Source organism: Neoarius graeffei, chromosome 3, assembly GCF_027579695.1.
Source record: "Neoarius graeffei isolate fNeoGra1 chromosome 3, fNeoGra1.pri, whole genome shotgun sequence".
In the NCBI taxonomy this organism is placed as follows: Eukaryota; Metazoa; Chordata; class Actinopteri; order Siluriformes; family Ariidae; genus Neoarius; species Neoarius graeffei.
The window spans coordinates 23,807,812-23,825,124 of record NC_083571.1 but is presented as its reverse complement, the minus strand read 5'-3'; the positions used below and the strand labels follow the sequence as shown (position 1 = coordinate 23,825,124).

Here is a 17,313-nt window from a genome sequence, read left to right as displayed (position 1 = left end):
CTAGTATTTAAAAATGATATAAGAGACGGGCAGAGATTGTCCCAGTCAAGGAAGACTGATATAAGAGACGGACAGAAGTTTGTCCGAGCCCAGGAGGACTGCTAAACTGTGGTACCATCAATATGTTTGCAGACAACGGATAAAACACAATTTTGAGACAATAAACTGCGAGTAGTTTATTGGGTTGTGTAAGAGAATTATCCGCCTAAGTGACGACTGGGTAATCGCTCGCCTACTTGAGGAGGGGAAGTACGGGTGCGTGTTTCGACGGATTCACGTTCAGCGATTCGTGGGAATTGAATCTTGCTCCCTTTGTTCTGTGTGAACAACTGGCCCGTCTGGGGAACGGGATAGAGAGGTTCGATCGCGAAAACGCAAAGACACACCGGTGTGCACGCAAAATATTGATGAATTAACAGAGTACTGTCCTCCTCCAAATTCTGAAACAGAGAAACAGATTTTGTACACATGCGTGAGTTGTCTTTGAGGTTGTTGTGCTAAATGATACCTACTTTAATTTAAGGCAAATTTCAGATAAATTGTTTACTAATTAGAAAACACCTTGTATTATTGTGTCACATTTTTGGACATAGTCCAACTTGTTCTTTTTGTGATCCTGATAAAGAAACTCAGCTGCTGTTGTCACAGCCTATTAATATAACAGTGTACAATGAGGAACAGAAACAGTAAGTTAGGGAAAGGAAAGAAAAAAGCAAGTAAGTGTGAAGCTACATGTGCTATAATAAGAATTGGATGTTCCTATGACAGCCCAAACATCCAGTTTATGAAAACCTCATATGGCGAGGATTATTTGGCACAGTTTGATATATGGGTAAAGGACTTAGGATTCCCTGGAAAGGGCAGTTTTAGTCCCAGGCAGATAGGACAGTTAGAAGAAAAGTTGAAACAGAAGGAAAAAGAAGAGTCTGCAGATAATGTTAAGTTCTTAGGGGACTGGAGGGCGTTTTCTGCATGGAAAGAAGAAACACTTAAGAGAGAGTACAAAAGAGAGAAACGACAGGCAGGGCTCTCACCCTCTTCTCAGTGTTTGAAATTTCAGATGGACCCTGACCTGGAGTCTGCCCCAACACCCTGACGCACACTGCCTCCTCAGCGAGGCGGAGCATCACTCCCACAAGCGCTTCACCCACAGAAAGGGGGAGAAGTCAAGACAAAGAAAAAAAAAAGAAAAAAAAAACTGAGCCTCTGGAATCTCTCCCAGCCTACCAGCCGCCTCCAGCATCAGCGCCTCTCAGCGCTTCTCTGTCACACACGAGATCCGGTCTTACATATGGCGATGGAAAAGATACTCTCCTGGACCTGACCACGTGCTCACCAGTGGGTCCACAAGGCTGTAACCTAAAGTCTGAAGTTCTTCATCTTCCAATGGTGGAAGTGGCTGGAGCTGATGGCGTGCTTTTAGTCCACAGACCCTGGATGACAGCTGATATCAAGGAAAGCATGGCTTCTCTTCCCAATGTGAGAGAGGTAGGAGGAAAGAGATTTGGTAACGAACTGTTGATATTTTGCAGAGAATTCCGACCGACCACCCATGAACTTCGCTGCCTAATCATGACCAAGATGGGTATAGATTGGAGCAAAGTTTCCAAAGATTGTCCGGAAGCTGACCAGCGAATGACTACACCAGACTGGAGCGTGGCTGGCAATAGTGAGTATAGAGATACCATCACTGCTCTCTGTGCTCGTCTGGACAGTACATTTCCCTTGAACATAGACATTACTAAGATCAGTATGTGTAAGCAAGATGATGTGAAGTGGTGTCAGCGTTTTTCGCCCGTCTCACCGCCGTGCATGAGAGAAAAAAAAAAAAAAACCACAGTGGCCTGACCAGACCCGTGAACCTGGCTGCAGTGGAGGGCACTCCTGAGTCTCACCAAGATCGAGCAGTATGCTGTGCATGCAGAAAAGCTGCTGAAAGAGAAGGAGAAGACAAAGTCGACACAAAGAGACCAAGATCTACACGCCGCCACTCTCACTCTTTCCAGACTGTTCAGCCTGGAGAAAAAGGAACAAGAGGAGGAAGAGGTCGAAGTAGGGGCCGAGACAGGACAACCTGGAGTGACTCGTCCTGGATAAAAGGTGCAACCTGCTACAACTGCAATCAAAAGGGACACATTGCTCAAAATTGTCTCCACAGTAACAGGCAGAAGCCCCGTGAGGAGTACAGCAAAGCAGACTGATGGGCGGACTCCGGGAATGGGCCCCACACAGAGAACAGGGGAGGTAACACACACACACCTGATGATACACATACACATAGACAGGAGCATTCACATAACATTAAACACATTAGTAGCAGTACCTGCATGCAACAGCAAGACTACACAGAAACGCCCGATATACCAGTCCAGATAGATACACCTGAAGTTGCATTAAGTTTGTTAAAATACACAACTACTCCTTTTTCTAAAACTCCCTTGTATGCCCCTCACTGTGTGTGGGCATGTGTTAGCCTTTCTAGTAGATTCTGGAGCAGGACACTCAGTGATACAACATGGGGTACTTCCAGTAGACCCACCGCCCAGCTCAAATTCTATTCAGACGATGGGCATCTCAGGATGACCTGTAACCAAAACTTTCTCGGTCAACCTCCCGTGTGAAAGCGAGGGAGGAATAGTTACGTCCCACTCATTCCTCATCTCACATACATGTCCAGTAAATTTGTTAGCACGTGATTTAATGTGCAAATTAGAAGTAAATCTCACATCCACTCCAGATGGACTAACTATTGAAGTAAGTGAAATGTGCGGTGTGCAGTATGGGTTTGGAAGCCCCCTGTATGTGTATGTCTGGCAGCTCTGCTCAGATCAGCTCACACAAACTCCAAAACACCTTGTACAGCTCGCACACTTGAACACCTCATCAGTTGACACAGATTATATGAAAGAGGAAGATTTGCATTGTACAGCACATGTTCACCAAGGGCAAGATGTAGAGTTTGAAAAGACTTGGTTTGCAGACCCCCATGTACGTGAAAGATTGACCCTCAAACTATGTATTGGTCTAAACATTATTGCGCTGTGCAGGTCCATTTTACTCGTTGTCCAAACAGCTGCATCAATGTTCATCGCAGTGTTCTCAAACATGTTATACGCAGCCTTGTGTCAGAGGACTCTGAGGTCGGCTGCTGCCAACATGATTTCTTTGACATCATTAATTCTATATCCCATGTCTCATTACCAAGGCCACGAGCCGCCCATTGGAAAGACGTGGGGAAGTGGGTCAGGAAGTGTGCAGTCGATGGCAATGAATGGTCCCAAACAGAGGACCCTAGTGTGTTGTTTTGTCAAAGGCTTGGGGTCTACAAACAAAGTCATGCTATGTGTGTGTATGTTAAGCGCAGCGTAATATTAGCCACTGATGACCAGGGTCCTGGGGACCCTGGCCATAGTGGCCTGTTTGTCTCTGTTTCCACAGGCATAACTCCAGCAGAGGTGCACCCCAAATTGGCGGGAGTTCCAAATTCCGTTTGGGCGAAGGGTAAACATGATGTGGGCCTAATAAAGAATGCTGAACCAGTGGTGATCACCCCCAAATCAGATTTCAGTCCTAAACAGACCCAGTACCCACTCAAACCAGAAGCAATCGTAGGTATAAGACCGGTCTTTGATTCGTTGCTGAAGGCAGATGTAATTGTCCCTTGCCAGGACTCTCCAGTGCGCACTCCTATTTTTCCAGTTAAGAAGGCAAGAAAACCGTCCCAGCCCGATGAGTGGAGGTTTGTCCAAGATCTGCAAACAGTCAATGCTGCGGCTGTCCCGCACACGCCTAACGTCCCTAAAGAGCGCTCTGCAGACCACACCCACTCTGGGACTGCCTGACCCCAATAAACCATTTGTTCTATGACCTCTGTTCTTTTGCAGAAACACGGGGATAGATTGAGACCTGTAGCCTACTTCTCCAGCAGGCTGGATCCAGTGGCAGCTGGACTTCCTGTTTGCCTGCGTGCAGTTGCTGCAGCTGAAAAGGCGGTAACTGCCTCCAGAAATATTGTGGGGTATTCTAACCTCACCCTTTGGTCCCACATGCTGTCTCCCTGCTTCTGTTGGAGAAAAAAAAGACGTCACATTTGTCAGCACAGAGATGGTTGAAGTATAACACTGTCATACTTGATATGCCTAACATCACTGTGAAACATTGTTCTGTTAGGAATTCTGCCTCTCTTCTCCCTACAGAGGACGATGGAGAGACACATGACTGTGTTGCTCTCACTAATGATTTTTGTTCCCCCAGGGCAGACTTAGAGTGACCCTTTTGGAAAATGCAGACATGATCCTCTATGTGGATGGTTCAGCCTCCAGAGACCCAGAGACGGGAAAGAACAAAGTAGGTTTTGCCGTAGTCTCAGATCACGAGGTCCTCAAGGCGTCACGTCTGCCCTCGAACCTGTCGGCGCAGGCTGCAGAGCTCTGTGCCCTCATTGAGGCATGCAAATTGGCGGCAGGGCAATCTGTCAATATTTTTACGGACAGTAGGTATGCATTTGGCGTTGTGCACGATTTTGGCACCATTTGGAAACAGAAATTTTCTCACTAGCACAGGATCTCCCATTGCACATCATAAACTGGTCTCTGAGTTGTTGGATGCTGTTCTACTCCCTAGAGCCATTGCTGTGTGTAAGTGTGCTGCCCATACTAACAATACTGATCTTGTGTCTCAAGGAAATGCCAGGGCGGACGCGGCAGCTAAGTGTGCAGCCTCGGCTTCCAGTTCACCCTCTAACCTTGCCTTTCCTCAGGTTTCTACCCCTTGTTTACAGCTAGCGGACCTTCAGAGCACTGCCACCCAGGACGAGAGACGAGTCTGGAAACAGGCGGGCTGTATCCTTGCAAACTCGGTCTGGGTTTGTCCCTCGGGCTGTCCCTGTCTACCAAAATACATGTTCCCTTTCTATTCAAAATTGGCACATGGGCTCACCCATGTGTCAAAAGGGGGGATGGTAGCAGAAGTAACAAAGAGATGGTTCACAGAGGGGTTTTCAAATTATGCTGCGAAATTTTGCAAGCAATGCTTGATATGTGCACAACATAATGCAGGTCAAGGTATCAGACTAACTCAAGCAGCACACCCAATACCAGACAAACCATTTGATCACCTCCAAATGGACTTTATTGAACTGACACCTAGTGAAGGGAAAAGGTATTGCCTGGTAATAGTTGACATGTTTTCAAAATGGGTAGAAGTATTCCCCACAGCTAAACAAGACTCAGAGGCGGTAGTCAAAGCACTCCTGAGAGATGTAATTCCTAGGTGGGGTATACCTAGCAAAATCTCAAGTGACAGTGGAACACCATTTGTTAATGCAGCCCTAAAGAAAATAGGAGCATTCCTAGGGATAGACCTGAAACAACATTGTGCCCATCATCCTGCCAGTGCAGGAGCAGTAGAGAGGGAAAATGGGTCCCTTAAAAATAAACTAAGCAAAGCTTGTGCAGAAACAGGGCTAGGATGGACAAAGGTCCTCCCTGTAGTACTCACACAAATGAGGATGCAAACTAGGCCTAAACATGGGTTAAGCCCATTCGAAATTCTGTTTGGACGAGTACCCAACACGGGGATAGGGCCAGCTCAAGGAACACTGCTGGACACCACACTGTGTGATGATGCAATGTTGAATTACTGTGCAACGTTGTCCTCTGCTTTGAAATCTATCCACAAACAGGTAAAGAAGCACTTCCCAAACCCGCTGAGGGACCTCTGCATGATCTACAACCAGGGGATTAGATCGTGGTAAAGGACTTCCAACAAACCAAGTGGAACAAGCCACGGTGGAACGGCCCATTCCAGGTCCTGCTCACGACCCCAACGGCAGTGAAAGTCACAGGCAGAGTGACGTGGATCCACGCTAGCCGCTGCAGGAGGGTTCCTGAACCGGCTGAGCAGGAGGAAAAGAAGGCCTAAGTGACCAGACGCTGACTAAAGCTTGTGAGGAAGAAAGGCATCACTGCATGGAACAGTGCGAGTATCACATCAATCACGCACGCACCCTCAATAGGGAAGAGTATTTCAGTGTCTAGCTGATAGATAAGTCTTAGGGTTTTGAGTTTCCTCCAAGTCCCGGTGAGGTGGGACGAGGGCTGATAGGACGTGCCCACCCTCTGAGCACCAATACACGTCAAGAAGGGCAAGGGTTAACTCGGTAACATCAATGAGGCACTGAACAAGATGCGCAAGGTTGCTGAACAATCATAAGCAGATGAACATGGAGGAGTTGAAGACAGCTGATCGTGTTAGTTCAGTGGATGGAAGACTCTGATTCTATCCACCGTACCGGTCCTATGGGCTTAGTGATTGTGATGCTATGTTTGCTCCCTGTTTTCTGTCAATGTTGTATGTCTGTGTTTCAGAGGCAGCTGACAAATATTGGTTACCAGATGGTGAAAATAGACTCAGATGACTTGCCTGACTGGCCTCCAAACTCAGATGAAGACTACAACCCACCGTTCGATGACATCAGCACAGTTGACATGAAACTAGTCCTGACTTAAAACACTTTCATTATGATTGTTTCCTGTTCTATTATTCCTGATCTATGTATATGGCTTGCTAGCATTCATTTAAGATGTCTATGTCTTATAAAAACAGCCTTAGCATTATCCCTGTACACTCAATGACGTGTTAAGTCGAATTTCTCTGAGAACTCTTATCACTGAAACTGTGTACAGTTCTTTTCTTTCCTTTTAGCAATTTATCCTATAGGATAAAAAGGGGGGAATGTGAGGGAAATTTAATGGACGAACATTATTATTCTCTGTGTTCCTGTATGTTGAGCTCAAGTGACTTAATGGATGAACATTATTATTCTATGTGTTTCTGTATGTTACTGAGTTACTGAGAAGAGATGTTTTTCCACATGCTGTAATCGCTTTTCTGTGGCCTTGGTGGTAATGAGCAGGGTGCTTGAGTTCGTCCTAACTACGCATCTTCTCATGATGTAACCACCTTTCCTGACCTCGGTGGTGATAAGCAGGGAGCTTGAGCTCTCCCTAACTCGCATCCGCCTGCACATACCAGAGCACGCCAGGTGCACGCTCTAACAAAGCTTCATAGAAAATCTTGAGCCAATCACGTGAAGACACAAGCAGTGAGCGAATGCTTTCAGAGTATAATAGATAACATTCCTAAAACACAACTCAGAGTGCGCGTACTCTCGGCATCATCAGAAGTGATGTCTTCTTCTATTCTTCTCTTTCCTTTCCTATTTTATATATCTTTTATATGATCTACTATAATAAATGACTGAAAAGACAACTGTTAGCGTTCTGAAGTGTTATTAGAAATTTCCATTACAAACACAAATCCCAATGTTGACAGCATGATGTCACATGCCATACTGGCTCAAGAGTTATTGCTCCCTCTTGGTGCGCACGCATGACCTCACCATGCTCCTTTCATTCGTAAAAGGAACAGCCCTGGAACGCTTTGATCGCACCTCAATCATAGTGATTCTTACCTTACCTGATGGTCATTTGTGGTTCATAGATTGCTAGCTACATATTCCTAGATTGATGGCTACATACATAACTATCATTCTGTTTCATCCCTCCTAACCACCAGGGACAATGAGAATCAACAATGTCATGAAAAACAGGACTCACGTTAGCCCTATCTGAAAGTTGCTCAGAGGTGACCTCCACACTCACACCACTGTAAAGGGCAATGCTAACCTTGTAGAATCTGTGCATGATACCCATCTGTTCATCACCCATTGGGCCAGTCTCAGTGACAGATGAACAGTTGGTCTGAGGATCAGTCTGAAAAGATACTATGGGGTGCATACCGGCCATAGCAAAGAATATTCTGCAGGCTCAAGGCTGCGATGTAAATGTAAATGACTCATTTACAAGGTTGGGTGATCTGATCTTGGGCAAATCTCTCAGACTCAACCCCAGAGTCATCTCGTCACCAAAGCATCCAAGGCAAGCATCCTGTATCGGGCCATAATGAGGGGCCTGAAGGAACTCCAGCACAAGGAGGACAACCCTTGCAGATCTCCTTGCCCCTTTTAGAAAGGGAGTAATAAGCCCGAGACTAGAGAGATACCATCCATAGGACTGTGATGGGCTACAAAGGTTGCCATATACACCATTAGTGTAGATGCTGCCTAGTATTCCCCGCTGAAAGGTTATCTTGAAAATCATGGAACACACTCCATCCAGCTGATAATGTGAACAAAGCTTACATTAGAATATCTTCCACTTCAAGACATACAAAGCCATTGTGATGGAGTCCCTTGTGTTCAGGATTGCTAGATTTAGATCCCTCATGAGCAAGCTAGAGGCAACAGTGGCAAAGAAAACTTCATGAGATGACATGAAGAAACATTAAGAACAAGAGTCAAACAGGAACCCATCCTCTTCTGGGTGACACTGAATAATGAGAGTTATTACTCTTCCACAATGAACAGGACTTCAGTAAAAGTTTTTTTTTTTCCTTCCAGGTTTTAGCTTTCAGCAAACATAGGAGTGATTCCACGCTTATGGGTACTGAAATGGGGACATGAACTTATTTTTAAAAATTCACCTAAAACCATTTCTTTTTTTTACCATCAGGTCACAAAACATGTAATCTTTAATGAATATGTTAAAAGATAACTTTAATTTTCTGAGATGTAATAAAAACATATTTATATGCCAAAGTCAGAACGTAACAGAAGTGTTGTGGACATATAGATTCTCAATTTTAACAATGTAGAATTACTTTTTGAAACATAGGAAGGTGATGTTTTAGCAAATATAATTAATAAACATGTGTAGTAGAATAAACATACACATCCTTTCAATAAGATTAACATGGTATATAGCTAGATTGTAATTAATTTGTAACAGACGCGAGATGGACAATCGTAACAGAAGTAATGTAACAGACATCATTTTGGAACTCAGGCTTGACTTTGGCATATAAATATGTTTTTATTACATCTCAGAAAATTAAAGTTATCTTTTAACATATCATTCATTAAAGATTACATGTTTTGTGACCTGATGGTAAAAAAAAGAAATGGTTTTAGGTGAATAAAGTTCATGTCCCCATTTCAGTACCCATAAGCGTGGAATCACTCATAGAAGATAATATTCAGGTTTCACTGTGACTTCCTCAAAGCAACAGAGTAAAAGTTTCTTTTCTCACACACCATTTATCAGTAATGTTCAACTACAAGTAGTAGTGTGGATGGCAAAAGCTGGACCTGTATCTCCAACTGTGGACACAATCTGCTAAGAAATTAAATCTGTATTGCGTGTATTTTGGTCCACTGTGTACAAGGAAAGAAGAATAAAGATTGCTGTATTTACTGCAAATGTTGCTGGAAGGTCTCAGCATGCATGCACGCACATAATAATAATAATAATAATAATAATAATAATAAATTATTATCTCATCTCATTATCTCTAGCCGCTTTATCCTGTTCTACAGGGTCGCAGGCAAGCTGGAGCCTATCCCAGCTGACTACGGGCGAAAGGCGGGGTACACCCTGGACAAGTCGCCAGGCCATCACAGGGCTGACACATAGACAACCATTCACACCTACGGTCAATTTAGAGTCACCAGTTAATCCAACCTGCATGTCTTTGGACTGTGGGGGAAACCGGACCACCCGGAGGAAACCCACGCGGACACGGGGAGAACATGCAAACTCCACACAGAAAGGCCCTCATCGGCCGCGAGGCTCGAACCCGGACCTTCTTGCTGTGAGGCGACAATGCTAACCACTACACCACCGTGCCACCAGCACTGTCGCCTCACAGCAAGAAGGTCCGGGTTCGAGCCTCGCGGCCGATGAGGGCCTTTCTGTGTGGAGTTTGCATGTTCTCCCCGTGTCCGCATGGGTTTCCTCCGGGTGCTCCGGTTTCCCCCACAGTCCAAAGACATGCAGGTTAGGTTAACTGGTGACTCTAAATTGACCGTAGGTGTGAATGTGAGTGTGAATGGTTGTCTGTGTCTATGTGTCAGCCCTGTGATGGCCTGGCGACTTGTCCAGGGTGTACCCCGCCTTTCGCCCGTAGTCAGCTGGGATAGGCTCCAGCTTGCCTGTGACCCTGTACCCTGTGACAGGATAAAGCGGCTAGAGATGAGATGAGATAATTTATTATTATTATTTAGTAGTAGTAGTAGTAGTAGTGTAGGTAATCGTATGGGGCCGAGTAAAATTAAGGATTAATTTCACGAGTGATTTCGAAGTTTTGAAAATTTCAAAACTTTGAAATCACGAGTGAAATTGATCCTTAATTTTACGAGGAAGCATACGATTACTTGGGCCAAATTCATACTTCGGAAGCCATTCAAGTTCACAACATTTGTCATTCACGTTTTCTGAACCAATCAGGGCGCGAGACTATCTTGCACACTTGAATCAGTTTCTAAAGCGTCTTTCATCATGACAAGGCGACACGACACGAGGATTTTGAAAGTGGTTTACAAAATTTTATTGGAACTTCTTTACAAAAGCCATTTTGTTGACAAAATTTGCTCATTTTTGTAACCGTAACCAAGCAACAAACTAGCCAATAGCATTTCAGAAATATGGCCCCATGTTAAGGAAAAAAAGCCCTCCTTGATTGACCAAATCAGAATTGAGTAATTTGGCCCTATGTATTATAATTATTATTTATATCGCATTTTTCAAGCCAGGTGGTACAAAAAAAATTATAATAATCCCATAAGTACATGCATATGGAGGTATCCTGGTGACTCTCACTGCTGCTGTTGTTTAAGAAGGATGAAACAAAACTATGTACAGTGGATAGAAAGTCTGTTCAAACTGCAGGTTTCTTTTGTGTAAAACAAGTGCAACCAAGATAAATCGTGTCAGATCTTTTTCCACCTTTAATGTGATATAACGATCCACAAAATCCAAGTGAAAATCAAACAAGCGTTTTAGAGAGAAGCTATTTACAATAACCTGCCACAACAACCTCTTTTGTAAGCAGGAATGCGATGGTGTTCAGAATGAACCAATCACATTCAAGCTCATGTTCAAAAGTAATGATCCTCTCATGTCATCTCTCATTAGTGACATGATTCTGATTAACCCCAGATAAAGATCAAATCTTGGTTTCATCTGACTGCAGAAGCCATGTTTTGTTGCTAGATCACATTAAATGTGGAAAAATCTCTGACATTTATTTTGGTTTAAATTTATTTTTAACATCAGAAAAACCTCCAAGCTTAACAGGGTTGCATAGAATTTATTATACATGCAGAAGCCAAAACAAGGCACCAGTTTGAATGGAGGCTATTACAGTATTCCAGTTCCTGTTGGTTCCCTTACCTTATTTGCCTGCTCATTAAAGGAGTCCGTCATCTGAACGGTTATGTTGGAATCCGCCTCTTCATTTGCATTTATGTCAATGCAGGCAACCCACTGGCAAAAACAGAAAGAACTAGAAGGGCACACAGTAGAGTGCATACCTCCACCAAGCCACATATCATCAAAATAAAATTACTTGAACCTAGGATAATACTAAAGCTGTACACCAAATTTCATCCAAATCTGTTCACTAGTTTCTGAGTTATGTTGGGAACAGAGAAAAAAAAAAAATCCTGGATCTGCATACACATCTGGATCCTGGAGCCACACACTCACTACGTTTACATGCACATAGAGAGAATCGAATTTCTGCCGTTGCTCGACTGAAATCGAAGTTCAAAATGCCATGTATACACCTTAATTCGGCTGAAATTGAACCGAACTTGATTTCTCGGAATCGAGCTACACGACCTAGTTTATGCGATTTCTGCCGAGCTACTTTGTGCATGTATACCCTATCGAGCTAGTTGTCGAGCTACTTCCGGAAGTGACGAGTGACGAGACCACAAGCGGGAAACACAACAGCCTCGGTCGGCATGACAACAGTAGTAGCGAGCAGCAGAAGAGGTCAGGAGGAACAAACGAAGAAGAGAAAATGGCGATGTAGAGCTCTCTGAAGTGTGGGTGGAGCACAGAGGACGGCAGGACAAAGCTTCTGGTACTAATAGGCTTTTTATTGTCAGACTTTTCAGTTTAACAGCCTACTTTTATTCTTGAGAGAAGCGCGCGCGCGCACACACACGCGCGCTGTGTTCTAGTCCCGGGATGAGCTCTCCCCTCTGCCTCCTTAAATAGGGCGCGGTTACTGGGAAGACACACAAACACAGGTTAATTACTGTCAGGTGTACCGTCGTTCTGCCACTCACCTTCCCTGGCTCTGCCCTCCTGTCACAGACTGGCGCTTGACCACGCCCCCACTGCCACAGGCAAGCAGAAACGTGCACTTCTGGAGCAATGAGGAGACAGAGTTCATGCTCATTCAGCTTAAGGAGCTGAATATATTAAAATTCATGGACGGGAGAAAAACGCGCAATGGAGAACACGAAACTGATAACTTTGTTTACACTCTTGAATAGCTCTTCTTCATAACGACAACCGGAAGTGTACCAACACGATGGGGCGTGTAGCGCCACCTGTGGCTCGGGTGCACAATGCACCTCACACAATAGCCCGACTTCATTGTGTGCATGTAGGATTGGATTTCTCTGGCACCCTGCTGGGACCTTCAGCTCGATTACCGACAGCAGCTCGATTTGGATGTGCATGTAAACGTAGTCACTGTGCGTACCCGGATTTCCCTCAAAATCTAATCAACTGTTCCTTAGCCCATGGCTCACTTTTCCACCAAATTTTTATCAAAATCAGTTCACTACTTTTTGAGTTACACTAGGAAATTACAAAAAAATCCTGGATCCGCATACATACCCAGATTTACCAGCTTCATTATGGGCCAGTGCCTGGCGCAAGATCAGCCTGGCGCCAGTTACTTTTCAAAGTTCCTCAAGCAACAATGCTAGTAGATTTCCTATTTTCCAAGACCTTTTCTTTCCTATGGTTATTTATTTCCTGTGGTTGTGTAGCTTTATGGCCTTGACCTTCAATTACGTCAGCTACACTGTATGAAAGCTCGACACTGATTGGCTGCTCGTCGTGGCAATGTTGGTGCGCCAGAAAACTCGCTTCTGATTCGCTACAGTTCAAAATGAAAAGGCAACTGGACCAGCCAACCTTGTCCAGATTCTTTCCCAGTTTGGCAAGAAAGGTGCCCAAACAAGGAGAGATCGGTAAACAAATAACTGTTCTTATGAAAGAGTAATGACCATAGATCTTGACCATGATTAATTTCTAGTTGGTCTTCCAATGCAAAATGCTAACTTCGGTGAAGTTGTTGAGTCTTTCCATAACAGTCTCGTGCCATGATGGTCTATGTGAGAGACACGGTGAATTAAAAACTAGGGCCAATGGCCTCATTTGAAAATGATGTCGGTGACAGCACACAAACACAAAACATTTGGATAAGATTAAAGAAAAGATTCTTATCTAATAGGCCTAGGCTAATTTAAAAATGAACAACCGTGAAGACAATTCTTCAGTATAATTTTGGAGGCAGACTGTCAGGAGACAGTGCCAGTGCCTGATGATGTTCACTACAGCACTGCTGGCAGTGTTGCTAGGTTAAGGTCAATGAAAATGAGGATACTTGTAGTTCAGAACTGGATTCCCAATCTGCTGGTGGTGGGAATGGACATCTATTTGTGTCTCCTTCTTAAGTGCTTTTTTTTTTTTTGCTAGTCAGTAGTTAGTTTTGTTTTTTTTTTCAGACTAGTCAGTCAGTGGTCATGGTGAACAGATAACAGCTGCAGTAGCTGCTATACATATTCTGTTCTCTCAACAGAGCCTGCCCCCTCTGAACAGCCTTCCCTGCTTTAATCATGCTACTTCTAGTTTTGATCTGGAACAGATGTATATGGACTCTATGCTTTAGTGATGGGGCATTATCTCATCTCATCCCATTATCTCTAGCCGCTTTATCCTGTTCTACAGGCTCGCAGGCAAGCTGGAGCCTATCCCAGCTGACTACGGGTGAAAGGCGGAGTACACCCTCGACAAGTCGCCAGGTCATCACAGGGCTGACACATAGACACAGACAACCATTCACACTCACACCTACAGTCAATTTAGAGTCACCAGTTAGCCTAACCTGCATGTCTTTGGACTGTGGGGGAAACCAGAGCACCCGGAGGAAACCCACGCGAACCCGGCTCGAACCCGGACCTTCTTGCTGTGAGGCAACAGCGCTAACCACTACACCACCGTGCCGCCCTGTGATGGGGCATTATATTTATTATTAATAAATATAAATAATTAAGTATTTTTCTCTCTGCAGGTTAGTTTAATACTAATAAATTATTTATTTTAACAACACAGGTTTAGTTAATGATTCATGTTTTATTGGTTGACATTCCAACTGCATGTGTAGGCTATTAGTTACACTAGCATGTTATTATTTGGGATTATATTATGCCATACACTCAGTTTCATGCACAAACTGATAAACACTCATAAAATAGCAATAAAAATGGTCATTATCAGCAGTGAAAATGGGGCCTAGACTGCACCAGAGAGCATCTATCCATCCATCCATCCATTATCTGTAGCCGCTTATCCTGTCCTACAAGGTCGCAGGCAAGCTGGAGCATATCCCAGCTGACTATGGGCGAGAGGCGGGATACACCCTGGACAAGTTGTCAAGTCATCACAGGGCTGACACATAGACACAGACAACCATTTACACTCACATTCACGCCTACGGTCAATTTAGAGCCACCAATTAGCCTAACCTGTATGTCTTTGGACTGTGGGGGAACCCGGAGAACATGCAAACTCCACACAGAAAGGCCCTCGTCGGCCGCTGGGCTTGAATCCAGGACCTTCTTGCTGTGAAGTGACAGTGCTAACCACTAAACCACCGTGCCGCCCCAGAGAGCATCTAAAAATTGAAAATCCACCCCCTCCTGCACTCTTCCCCACTGCACTGGGCCCAGGTATCACACATGTTGCTCCACCCTGAAATCTAATCATTTGTTCCTTGATCCATGGCTCACCTTTCCATCAAATTTCATCAAAATCTGTTCACTATTTTTTGAGTTATGTTGGGAAATTACAAAAAAAAAAAAATCCTAGATCTGCATACATATCTGGATCCTGGAACATACTATGCAAATCCGGATATGTACACTGTTCACATACTGTACATATCCAGATTTACATCAAAAGCTACCCATCTGTTCCTTGACCCATGGCCCACCTTTCCACCAAATTTCATCCAAATCTGTTCACTATTTTTTGAGTTACGATGGGAAATTACGTGTAGCAATGATGGCGGCGCGTACGGACGCAGCGGCCCCTCTCTCGCCACGCTTCGTGTCTAAAAGTGAGTGTTCTAATGTATGTCTGTGTGCTTTATGTCTACGTACATATGTGAGTAGTGCATTGACAATGTCGGTCACAAGATATTGTCGCCACTGCCTTCTAGCTATAGGAAATATGACCAAACATCTCGTCTTGGACCAGAAAGTCAGTGAGGAATTTCAAGGCCTGGGTCTTCTCCGCCGGACTAAATCACCACCGGACTCGCCTGCTGTGTCTCACCCAGAGAAGAGGCACTGGAAGCAGTGTGAGAGGAAACAGAAGTGTGGCAAGCGCGGCGGTATCCAGGCTAGGCTAGCCGCTAGCCCGCTGTGGCAGCGGGGGCGTGGTCAAGTGGCGGTCTGTGACAGGAGGGTGGAGTCAGGGAAGGTAAGTGGCAGAATCACTGCATCTGATATCAATTAGCCTGTGTTTGTGTGTCTTCCCCAGTGACCATGCCCGATAAAAGTAGAGAGAGAGCAGAGGAAGAGAGCTCTCTCCCCAAACAGGCGAGTGATGTGTGCGCGTGTCTGTGTGGCTGGGAGATTGTGTCAGCTGAAAAGTGTCACAATAAAGAGTTTTTGCAATTCAGTTCTGTCCTGCCATACTTCTGTGCTCCACCCACCTGCTCAAAGTCTTAGGCCGAATCCCATTTCACCCCTTGGACCTTCCCCTCCATTTTGCGCGTTCACGTGAAGGGGTAGGGGTATCCCAATCCCAGTTAACGCGGAGGGGTAGGGGAAGGGGGAGGGCTTCTGTACCCCTCCAAACGGAGATTTTCCTGGAGCTGACTCTGAACGAAGGGGTTTGAGTGATTTCCCACAATGCCATGCGGATTTCAGCGAGATTTCATGCGGATTTCAGAAAGATGGCGGTTCCCGCGGCGAAAGATTGTCATAAATGTATTTTCTCCATTATTTACGTGTTTTAAGTTGTTATCCAGAGGAAACACGCCGCTTGATTCGCTTTCGAGCTGAGAATGAGCAGCGATTTCTGAAATCCAAGCTGCTGCTAAAAAGCTTTGGGAGTGAGTATTGTTTTCGGTTGCTTGACTGCGTACGTTTTGTTCGGTTATTCTCGCTTTTATTGTTTACATGAGTGTTCTGACACCTCATTCTGTCGGATGTGGTGCACGAAGCGCCAAAGATATCCCATTCAGTGGTGTTAGTTAACAAATCACACCCTGCCAGCAGAGATCTCTGGCTCTGACTGTAGCGGCTGGTCGCAGCCAATGACGCATTTGGTCGCGTTTTGCTAACGTAAACGCTGACGGAGGTACGCGATGACGTATGCGATCGTTGAAGGGCTATCCCAATACGTAAGGGTTGAATTTCAAGCCCTATCCCTTGTAGCTCAGTTTCAAGGGGAAGGGCCAAGGGGAAGGGGGAGGGGTAGAAATTAGAATTGGGATTGGGCCTTACAGTGGTGCCGAAACCCGGGATGCCTGCCGGCGGTGGCTGAGGGCTGACAACCGCGATGCCGAGGGAATCAATCAATCATCGATCTGGTGGCGCTGGAGCAGTTCATCGCACGACTTCCCAAAGGGACCGCGGAGTGGGTCCAGTGCCATCGCCCGGCGTCACTGGATCAGGCCATCAAGCTGGCGGAGGATCATTTGGCGGCTGTTCCCACGGCAGGATCGCAGATCTCCTCTTCTCCTCTCTCTCTCTCTCTCTCACTCGCTCCCCCTCCCCTTCTGTGTCTCATCCTCGCCCCGTTCCCCCACCGCGGAGGCGGGGGCCGGCTCCCCCACAGCCGGCCCGCCACACCCGCGGTGCCCTCCTGTTTCCCACTTCCATGTCTGTCTCTCCCCCCCCCTCAGGTGAGTGAGCCCCAGAGCGCCGGTGCAGAGAGCGAGCCCGGGCCAGTTTGCTGGCGCTGCGGGGAGCCAGGGCACCTCCAGCATCAGTGCTCGGCAATGGAGATGGGCGCGGTGGTCCGGATCCCCGATGCGCCAGGAACCGCCCTCGATCTGACCGGAGCGTATCGCATACCGGTGAGTGTCCAAGGGGATACGTATCAGGCTTTGGTGGACTCTGGCTGTAATCAGACCTCAATCCACCAAAGCCTGGTG

General features: G+C 45.6%; 1 protein-coding gene across 2 annotated transcripts in view; it reads right to left on the bottom strand.

Annotated features, from left to right (window-relative positions):
* qdprb.1 (quinoid dihydropteridine reductase b, tandem duplicate 1) overlaps window positions 1–17,313 on the bottom strand; it is a 62,165-nt gene that overhangs the window by 29,471 nt on the left and 15,381 nt on the right. The window contains exon 2 of one of the 2 annotated variants that reach the window (XM_060916525.1): window positions 11,292–11,384. The exons of the other annotated variant lie outside the window; for it this stretch is intronic. Coding sequence (XP_060772508.1) covers window positions 11,292–11,384 — 93 coding nt within the window. The remainder of the gene's footprint in view (window positions 1–11,291; window positions 11,385–17,313) is intronic. 2 annotated transcript variants of the gene reach the window in all.